The sequence below is a fragment of the Pterocles gutturalis genome, unplaced genomic scaffold (assembly GCF_000699245.1).
Source record: "Pterocles gutturalis isolate BGI_N339 unplaced genomic scaffold, ASM69924v1 scaffold41803, whole genome shotgun sequence".
In the NCBI taxonomy this organism is placed as follows: domain Eukaryota; kingdom Metazoa; phylum Chordata; class Aves; order Pterocliformes; family Pteroclidae; genus Pterocles; species Pterocles gutturalis.
The window spans coordinates 1638-12584 of NW_010119561.1; the positions used below are offsets into that span (position 1 = coordinate 1638).

Sequence of the window (10947 nt, forward strand, 5' to 3'; positions counted from 1 at the left end):
TCTCTTCTTCATTTGATTGTGAGGGAAACATACAGTAGCAATACTGAAGAGCATTTTGCACAGTGAATATCTTTTTGCTTTTACAAAGCTGTGTTTGCCATAGATGTCAGAAGCCAGCAGGAGGGGCATTGTGGCAGGTTCTGTAAGAAAAATAGTGAGAAGACTGCTGCTTTGGTAAAGATCTTTGATTGGCATCTAGGTCTCAAGCTGCCTCAACTGATCCAGCCCAGGGATCCTTTTGCTTAGGGTGAAACAGGAGAAGGGTCTGTAATGGTTATTGCAGTGATTTTTTTCATGCACATCTGGATTTGACCTGGACCTACTTTTTTTCTCTCTGAAAGTGAAAAATTGAGTACAGCAGCAGACTTTCTCAGTCTTGAGGAATTTTGTAAGTAAGAGTCTTACTTCTTTTGTATGTAGTAAGGCTTATTTTCCTCTACAGTGGGAGAAAGCATGGAAATTAAAGTTCAGCAATTGCAGGATATAAGCATGGGTCTTAGAACCCTAAAACCTGACTTGTTGGCATTCGTCTTCCAGCAGTTAATCAGAACATCTCTCCTGGAGTTCATACCAACATTTGGATTTCTTGACAAAAATGTGGGTATGAGTTGCGTGCACGGGTGTGGGTATATATTTCTGTGACTGTAGTTCACATGCTATTTGTTCTGAGTAGTCTCTCAGCTACAGCTTCTACTTTAAAAAAAGCAAAAAGTATTTTGGGGCTGAGTGTGCTAAAACTCTGGTCGCTCTGGCATGGGGAGCACAGAGAGGTGCACACCTATATCCATCAGGCTCAGTGGCTTGCTCTTCTGCAGGCTTGCCTCTGGAGTAATCATGATCAGAGCACGCTTGTGCGAACAGTACGCCTCTATTTTGTTTGAGTTAGTGCTCTGGACTGCTTGTTGGTGCTCTGGACTGCTTGTTACTCAGGCAGTGGCATCATGATGGAGGCGCTCTCGTGTGTGCACATCACCAGAAATTCTTAGGTACCCACAGGATAAGGCAGCAGTTTGCTAGTGCTTTTAAGAACATCACTGTGGCTAAGGAATGAATTGGATGCCTAACCTTGTTAAGAAGCCTGGGATTTATTTGTCAGTGAAGAAGATCTTTCACTCTGAAAGTCTCAGTTGTTTTTTCCTGTCCCTGTTAACAGAAATTCCTTTTGTAATTGCTCATGCCTGCCTAACAATGTATTAGATTGACTCCCTTTCGCAGCTCTGTCTGTGTTGCCCTCTGCAAACCTGCTATTGTGATCAGGCAGCAGCAATCTGAGGAAAAAAGTATCTTGAATCAAATTCTTATGAGGAATATGATTCCTTGAGCCACTATACTGTAAAGGCATGTGTGTCTTTTGATTCAGGACTATATTGTTACTTTATTATCATCTTAAAGTTGACAACCAGAGAAAGACAAAACATCTTGCCAAAAGTGGCAAGAGTCACAGTCCAGATAGAATTTAATCAGTTAGGAAGCGTGATGGGTATTATAGTTGCCTGATTTCTTACACAAATCCTGAAACTACCAGTAGAAAACAGTTGAAGGCAATCTTTCTTCATTTTTGTGGCTGCTTAGGCATCCAAAATGAGAACTTCATTTACGTAAAATTCTACAGTTCTCTGTACTCAAGAAAGACTTCCATTACAGTGAGTTTGAATTTTTCTTGAGAGTAATTTGAAAAACGATGGCGGTGTTTGATACTAGTATTGTTCTGACTTACAACACATACTTAGCAAGTGCAGTGGGTGTGTGAAGGTTAAATGTATGAATTGATATTAATCAGTGTTTTATAATGGCAAAGTGTTGTGTAGGAGTATAAAAACTATGTCAATGAAGAGCGGGAAAACTTTTGACAGAAAAGTGAAATAATTTACATGTTCAGGGGTAAAGCAGCAGAAATTCAAGAAAACAGATTTTGTTTGTAGTCTGACTTTTTGTCACAGTTTTACAAAGGCATGATTGTGTAAATACTCATTAAGTGACTAATTACCACATGAATTCTGTTCACAATATATGTAACTTCATGAGCCCTGTGATTAAGCACTGTGAGACCAGGTGTTATAAAACAGGGTATGTGGGCAGTAAGTTCTTCCCTACCTGTTTGCCTTTAACAAAGTTCTATTTCTTTCACTGAACACATACAGAAAACGCCTCTGTTCTCTTCCTAGCAAGAGCGACACTCCCTGCTACTGTTTAGGGGAACAATTGGGTATTTGTGAGTATTTTGCCATAACCAAGGACAAATGTTTACAGCAAATAAAATTATGTTCTTCCTGGACCCATGCAGGAAGCTTCCTGCCTGATCATCTACTGTAGTTAAAGGTGTAGTTTTGTCATGTGTTCTGCTAGAGTGGAATTCAGTGCCTTCTTTGTGTGTAGTGACTACAAAGTGTATTTTACAGTGCAAGTGAGAAAATGAGCAGGTATTTATATTTGTGTATTATTTTATCATTTTAGGTTCTATCTACATCATGGAAAAGCCTTTGCTTTTGTATGTATTTTTATTCTACTGGAATTTCCTAAATGGTAAGAAGCAGCAGAACTGTTTAAGTATGTTTTCTTTCCATGTATAAGCACAGAAATGTTAATTCCTCAGTTTTCGTTCAGACTCTAGCATTTGGGGTTTTTTCCTTGATGTTTTAGATAAAAAGATTTTAGCATGCTTTTACCTGGATAAGTGTGCTTGATATGTGTGCTTTGATATGAGAGGCCAGATTGAAACCCATGTCCGTGTTTCAGCATAGACACCGTTTCAGACAAGGTAGCATTTGCATTACACAGAAAGTTTTATTGGCACTGTCAAACCTGAGAATTGTCATGTATTCTTTAACATTGTGTATAAGAACAATTGACATATATGTAAACAGGACATTCCCATGGGAGGCACTAACAATTGCCTTTTATCGGGGCAGTGTTCTAAAAGCAACAGCTGAGGGGCTGTGTGCCCACATTTGCCTATTTTTAGTACAGCATCACACTGCGTGGGCAAACAAAGCAGGTGTCTGCAGGTATAAAGAGCCCAGTTTGTCGCAAACTTGGGCAAGTGCGTGTAAAAATGTTTAACTTTTCTGAACATGGCATATACTTTTGGTCCTTAAAATGTCCTATGTATATGGTAAGATATGACTTGGAAGATTAGGAAAATTAAGTTTTCTTCCAAATTTTGTTTTTCAGCTTTATTCACTGTTGAAGCTCCCCAGTCACTCTACACTGTGGAACATGGGAACAATGTGACCATGGAATGCACATTTCCAGTGAATGGGAAATTAAAGTTTAGAGATTTAAGTGTCAGCTGGGAAAAGAAGGATGAGTTAAAGAAGCAGGTTTATGTACTTCTCAAAGGAGAGGAAGACGTCAAAAGTCAGCACAGTGACTTTAAGGGAAGAATAAAATTGTTGAAAGAGAATCTGAACTTGGGACAGTCTCTCCTTCAGATCACTGATGTGAAGCTCAGAGATGCAGGGTTTTACCGCTGTATTATTGGCTACGGGGGAGCCGACTACAAGACAATCAATCTGAAAGTTAAGGGTGAGAGTGCTACTGTAGGAGGTTCAGTGATATCTGATAAGATTAAAAGATTTCAGAGGAGTCCCTGAAGTAAGACGTGTCTGGGTTAGTATTTAAAGAGACCTCTCCAGAGACAGAAGCCATGTCCTGGCTGTTGCACAACTGCATCATTTTGTGTTTCTGTCTATGTTGAATCCATGGTCTGCCCTTTATTTCCCGTTATGACGTATGAAGAATGGTGTTGCAAAAAACATTTAGACAGGACAAAGCTAATGCAATTTTCTAAATGGCGTTAAAATTGTAAATTCTGTACCTCCAGTTACTATGGAGAGATACAATAGTGATATTTACTTTTACTGTCAAAAGTATTATTTACAAAATCCAAGCTGATGTACAGAAACCTGGCCCACAGGCTGAGTATAAAGAAAAGGTGTCTTGCTAATATGTGCTCTTCTTCTAGTTTCCTATTAGTAATAATTTTCTACCATTTGTTCAGCTCCTTACAGAACTATAACCCAAGGAGTGGTGAACACAGGAGACAACAAATGGAAGTTGACATGTCAGTCTGAAGGATACCCACAGGCTGAAGTGATGTGGCAAAACAGAGAATATGAAGATTTGACTGATAAGGCAAACACAAGTTATGAAACTGGAAGTGACCAGCTGTATCGTGTGACAAGTACCCTTACAATCAAAAGTAGGATTGATGAGATTTTTTACTGTATATTCTGGAATAAAGAGCTTCAAGAAAATACATCTGCCATTTTACACATAGCAGGTAAAATTTCCAAATTTCATTTATGGTAGGTAATACACTTCAAGGTACTATGTCATTTTATCCCAGTTGAATCAGCCATGATTCATTTCCCTTTCCTATTTGATTTAGAAAAAGTGAAAGAGAAATACCTGTGTTGTTAAGTTTTGCTGTTAGTGTACACTTCCACCGTGCTAACATGCCCATCATGCATGTGAGGGTGGAATTCAAGGACAGGGATTTTGCATGACCTACAGTTATGTGAAAGTTGAATCTGACTGTTAAAAAAGTTCCATTATTTGAAAAGCATATAGCTTGGAGCATAGAAGTGAAACTTTCCCATATAAGTTAAACACACCTTCCAAAAATGTTCTGTTTCTCATGAGACCTTTTAACTGCACACCACCCCTACTGCTTTTGCTTTTGGTTACACTTTTAAATTCTGTATTGCATCCTGATATGTTTGCACAAGCTTTCAATCAGACTGGAGACCTGATCCAGCTCAAAAATAATGTTTCTGTTGATCAGACTTGGTCAGGTAATTTCCCTGGTCCTGTTCAACACACCGTATTTAAAATGCCTGTTCTGGCACACTTTCAGGGACTGACAAGGGCTGGAAACAGGCAGCTGAGAGTGAGAAATCCAAGTCATCCTTTCAAAGAGTGATGAGCAGGCAAATTTGGTTTTAATAAGGAATGCCTCTGGGATTCAAGGAGGCTGCTTATCCTTTGCCTTCAGAGCTTTACCGGATGACAGGGACTCTCTTTTCTGTTCCTAAGTCAGCTCTTTCCTGTAGTCCTGATGGGATGCTAAGCCAGATGTAACACTTTATACCTTGACAAGCAGGATTTGTGAGAGCAATCAAAGGCACTATCACATGGAATGCAGGAAGCAAAGATAAATACGAATATGTTATATCTTGTTTTTCCTTTGTTGGGATAATGCGATATGGTGAAGTGCACCATCAGCACCTGAACTTACACACAACCTAAAATGCTGTTATCATGTCTGAACTGCTTGTAGCAAAAAGAATATGGTGAAAATGAAAGGAAAAGGAAGACGCTTATGCAATTATGTAAAGTCTTTCCCCAACTTGTTTTTCTTGAAGATTCAGCTGATGGTGTTCAGTGGACTGAGAGCAGACGCTTTGTTGGACCAATTCTCATTGTGACTGCTTTATTTGCATCAGTGCTTCCATTTATGCTCTGCATAAGAAAAGGTATTCAAATTGTTTATTTTAGTGTATCTCAGGTATTATCAACCTGTTCTGTTAATTCATCCTCACAGAGATGGAATGAGATAATGAAAGCCTGCCTTAGAGCTTACATTCTGAAACCACTAAATTGTTTACCACACTGTTTATTTCTTCCTCTTTATCTGAGTCAAATGCTAGCAAGTTAGTGGAGTGGAACAGGTTGTCAGCCCCTCACAGACCCCTTACCCATGCATCTGTATTAATTTTTCTTATAGGTAATGATGAAGAGCAGTAAAATTAGTGTCTAATCTATTAAACATCAAAGCACAGCTTATGCACCTACTGGAAATGGAAGTTTCCTATTCTGTGTCCTCCCTTTTGACTGGGGACCAGAATGGTGGGAGCAGACAGGGTACTGGAGGTTTTTTTGGGTTTTTTTCCTGCATTCTCTGAAAAATTTCACTGAACTGGGAGTGCATGGGTTTTTAACTGATCTAAGTGTTATGAATTCTAGATATATCTTTATTCTGGCTAAAACACCATAAAAACAGTGGACTACATATAAAGTTATATATCCAAGGTTTTGAGTCTGAAAGATTTTTTTTTTTTTTCCACAGGAGGGCATATTCCCACTGTGGCTTCATTTCCTTGTTAAATTTTGAGCTTTTCCAGCTCAATTCACTGACTTGAATTGGACATTTTCAGCATTACAGTATACTGCAGAGCTAAAGCATTGGCTGTAACTTGTTTTCACTTGCTAGCTAACCAAAGAAAAAACTTGGAGAAATACTTTTTTCAGGTATTTGAGCATGAAAATAATATATTTTGCCCCCAAATCAAAGACAAAATGTTTGAAACACGTTGCTTAACCTGAAATAAGTACTGTTACATTGTTTTCTTTGTTTGGTTGTTTGTGGTGTAGTAGGCAGGTAGGTGTGTTGAAGGATTTTATGTTTGAGAGTATTTTCTTACTCTTAATTTCAACAGATATAATAAAGCCATGCAGATCTCAGCTCATCCATAGGGCTCATTTGTAAATGTCAAAAGGAAAGTGTTTTTGCTTAACATTCTGTTTTTGGCCAGAACTCTTCCTCTGTATAACAAATTTGTGGATTTTTTTTTTTTTTTTTAATCTGAGCTGTGGCTACTTCTTTCTTTGGAAATAACTTTTTGAATTTTTTTTTTCAAAGTTGTCTGCAGAGAAAAATTACAAGAGACATTGAAGCTGATACAGTACTCTTAGCATTTTAATATCATACTGGCATGACTTTGTAAATTATTACCAGAAATGCTCCAAAAACCTGAACAAGATAGTTGAGTAAATGGTCCTTTAAAATTCTTAAATTTTATAGGAGATATAAATGTGTGTATCTAGCATGCAGCTCAGCTGGAACTAGTGCAAAAGCTAGCTGCATTGTCTTTTCAAGTTGTATCGCAAAAGCTTCTGCACTAAGAGAGGTATACTTTCTGTATAGCAGAACTCTTTGTTTTCATGTCTACCAGTTCTCTTTTCCACAATGAAGACAAGAAACAGCCCTAATTTCTGTCTGTATATTACACAAAGCCATCTATAAGCAAAGTCTTCACTGAGCGTTCATGTTCAAGTTCCATAAAATAAATACAAGATAGAACTAAATGTGGATATTTGGTATTTTGGTCACAAACTCATCTCCTGCATTGGTGCTATGGAAACATGTCCTGGGAGAAGTGTTTGTAAACTCAACAGGCTCACAGATCATGCTAACAGGATGCAGAAGGGCTGTAGATAACCTTCCATGTATAAAAATATATTTGTCCTAAGAACATGATAGGAATAGGAGCAGAACACAAAAGTGGAAGAAGGGACAGCAAAATCCTTGACTTTTTGAAGATTCCCACCCATCTGGGGATTTCAGTGAAGGACAAGTTTCCTAGGTTACTTGAGTAATATTTTAAATTTGTGTGTATACATGTCATGATGCATGTGATTATCATGATTATGTTACATATGTGTGTGTGTCACAAACTACAAGATGATGCAGAAGCTAAAGTAGTAGCAACAGTTTTTCTTTTAAAACCCAAGCTGTCCTAGATGACTGGACAAGTGATTCTTTCAGAATGGAACCTCCCTTGAATATGGGCTGAGAAGGTGATCCCCTTCTTGTTTGCTGGTGCCCAATACGTTCAAATTCCATGTGAAAATATGCAATGAAAAACCATTTGAGTACTGTCTTCAGATGTGGGGCCCCCAACATAAAAAAGACATGGACCTGTTGGAGAGAGTCCAGAGGAGAGCCACGAAATTAATCAGAGGGCTGGAGCACCTCCCCTGTGAGGACAGGCTGAGAGAGTTGGAGTTGTTCAGCCTGGAGAAAAGCAGGTTTCGAGGAGACTTAATAGCAGCCTTCCAGTACCTGAAGGGGACCTACAGGAGAGATGGGGAGGCACTCTTTATCGGGGGGGTAGTGATAGGACAAGGGGTAATGGGTATCAGCTGAAAGAGGGTAGATTTAGACTAGACATTAGGAAGAAATTTTTTCACTGTGCGGGTGGTGAGACACGGTAACAGGTTGCCCAGAGAAGCTGTGGATGCCCCATCCCTGGAGGTGTTCAAGGCCAGGCTGGACGAGGCTTTGAGCAACCTGGTCTAGTGGAGGGTGTCCCTGCCCATGGCAGGGGATTGGAACTCGATGATTTTTAAGGTCCTTTCCAACCCTAGCCATTCTGATTCTATGATTCTATGAAGTATTTTTCAGCAACGTTAGGATACAGTATCAATGGAGTTCTCATTTAGGAAGGAGGAAAGGAAATTGGACAGTGACAGACTGGGAACACTGAACAATATATTTTAAAGTCTTCGAAGAAATGGAGTGTTCTGAGAACCAAGGATTGCACTATGCTAAGTGTGCCATTCCCACTAGTGTGTTTAAGCCCCAACTAGATCTAAAGTAAATATTTTGTTTTCTTTTTTATTTTTCTCTCTTATTTTCTTTCAGCTAGAGCAAATAAGGACAAGAGAACACCTGTGGCTAGTTCATCAATAGCAAGTATGTACATATAGCATAAATCTATCTCAGTGTGATTCTTGTGGAAATAATTGCTTGTGAATTTATTTTATAATGGTGACAACCATATGCAAATTTACATTCAATGTTCATTTTGCTTTCTACTTTTAATTCATGTAACATCTATAAATTGCAGTTGAATTGAGTCTTATCGTTACTATGTCACCTTCTTGAAAGGAAAACGTGAAAGAAAAGCATATTTGTTCCAGGAGCAGATGCAGTCATTATTGCACAAGAAAAGGACAGAATGGTGTGCTGTGTTTTGGAAAGTCTGTGATAGCATGAGAGATGCTCCCTGGAACATGTATCTCAGGATAGCAGCACATACTCTTTGCTGCAATTTGAGCCACATTGGCATGATCCTGTGTTTTTTCCAGTATTACAGTGTGCATTTGAGGGTCTTTGTCATAACAGTGAGGACAGAGGGTTTAGCCTTGTTGAGAGAAACACAGGAAGTTTTAGCTTCCCTCACAGTTTCTTTTTCCTCCTGTTGAGATATTGATGCTATTTGCTATCAGCAAAGCTCAATGAATGGCCAGTACCCCCATGACAGTGAGAAAGAGAGAAAAAGAGGAGACCGTTAATATTTATAGTGAGATAGAAGAGATTAAAATCCTTTAGTCTCCTCTCATATTGGTTCATGGTTTTTTTTTTTTTTTGTTTGTTTGTTTGTTTGTTTTTAATTTGTTGTATGGTTTTATTTGGAGACCACTTCAAATTAAACTGCTGTGTGAATGTTAGTTCATACTGGCAGTTGGGTTTTTTTTTCTAAGAAAAACTCTCCTGAGAATACTTTCCCAAAATGAACACAACATTTGGTATTACTCTCTTCTTCTGAACTGCATTTAAGTCATCTAGTTCATAGACAGCCTGAGGTAGCAGCTTCTAACAAAGAAGAAGATTTATCACTATATGAAAAGTTTAAGCTATGCTGACTGTTATCTCTGTGGATGTGGTTTGTTTAAAGAGCTGTCAAAAGATAAGGATATACATGACTGCAGAGATGCTTCTTTTGAAGAGGAAGAGCTGAAATGTAAGTATAAATGATAAAGAGGAAAACAGTAGCAAATTGCAGACAGCAGAAATCATCCATGGTCATCAGAGCCTTGATGCATGGCTGATTTGTTTAGTCCCTTGTTTAAAGAGACAGAGCCTTCAGGAGAAGTACAGCCTCCCATTCTCTGTGTTACAAACTCACCACCATAATTCATTGTGTACTAGGAGTTACAGCAAATAATTAATGTGTTTTTAAAAATAAAAACAAAAGCCATTCAAAAGAAATTGTGATGTGGAGATACGTAACAACCCAAATTAGCATTTTATCTGGCTCATGCTTCTGCTACAGAAACAGTTGTGCCAGCACTACTGAAGGAGTGGTGATGGCAATGGGGGTGGAGACCTTAACCCATCATGACCACTCAAGCAACTCTCAAGGTATGCGATTCTGTCTCAGCAAAGCAAGAAAATAAATGACCAAATCTCTGAAATCTCTGAAACATACTGTGGTATGGAACAGAATGGTGAAGTTATTGAGGTTTTTCTTTCACATTCTTGCTGACTTCTAAAGTACTTATATTAATTACATCCCAAATCTCTGCCTGTTACACTTTGCTGCAGTAAACATAAACAACGGTAAACCTGCTGGTCCCACAGGTATAGATTTCCAAGCCAAAGAGTTAGCCCCTTGGGGTATGCTGCTAGGGATAACAACAGATAGAGCAGTGAATGTATTTGAAAGACTTTAAAACAAGATTTTAAAAGAATGCTAAGCCACAGCAATTTCACTGCATTTGCTAAAGAGCACTACCCACCAGTGTGTTTGAACGACCGCTTTATTTCCTCCCATGATCATAATCTTTTCCTATTTGTCCTTTTAATTAATTTCATTTTAGATCTTTGACAATGAAGTGAAGGACTTTTTTTTTTTTTTTTTTTTTTGTACCTCCAAACTCTTGGAACAAGTCCCAGAGCCATGAAATGTTCTGTGACTTCATCATTTTGTAGTTTGGTAATTTTTTCATATAATTCTTTCTTTCACAGATATGCAAATTGAGAAGACCTAGAGGAAGCAGGGGAAGCCTTTTTGATCTGTGGTGAAGCTTTGACAGCTCAGATATTCTGTCTTCTGTCTTTTAAGGGGGATATTAATTTTTTTGTTTTATTCTGTGGTGGCAATCTTCTTCCATGTCATTGTAACTCAAGAAAAACTTCAGTGAAGTTATTAGAATTATAAAAGTCCTTGGATTCAGGCTTCTGTATATGTGACTAGGTATGGAGGTATTTTTTTAAATATCCGTGTTTCTGCTTTCTCAAGTTTATGCACTTTCAAACACACATTTAATTAAAAATATCTTTAAGGTAAAGCACTTTAGGTCTATGATCGTCATGAATTTCATAGCTAGTTCTTGAATAGACCATCTTCTGGGCTTTCTTTGGTTTTTTTCCACCTG

At 38.3% G+C, this 10947-nt stretch overlaps 1 protein-coding gene across 1 annotated transcript; it reads left to right on the plus strand.

Annotated features, from left to right (window-relative positions):
• Positions 1–2468: 2468 nt before the first annotated feature.
• CD274 (CD274 molecule) lies at positions 2469–10560 on the plus strand. Its single transcript, XM_010076606.1, has 7 exons — positions 2469–2523; positions 3172–3525; positions 4001–4282; positions 5367–5477; positions 8429–8479; positions 9465–9530; positions 10538–10560. The coding sequence occupies exons 1-7, from the start codon at positions 2469–2471 to the stop codon at positions 10558–10560; spliced, it is 942 nt and encodes a 313-aa protein (XP_010074908.1).
• The last annotated feature ends 387 nt before the right edge of the window (positions 10561–10947 follow it).

Coding starts and splice junctions, on each gene's coding strand:
- CD274 (XM_010076606.1), top strand. CDS start 2,469: ATGGAAAAGCCTTTGCTTTTGTATGTATTTTTATTCTACTGGAATTTC. Junction 3,526..4,000: donor AATCAATCTGAAAGTTAAGG/GTGAGAGTGCTA, acceptor CCATTTGTTCAG/CTCCTTACAGAACTATAACC. Junction 8,480..9,464: donor GGCTAGTTCATCAATAGCAA/GTATGTACATAT, acceptor GTTTGTTTAAAG/AGCTGTCAAAAGATAAGGAT.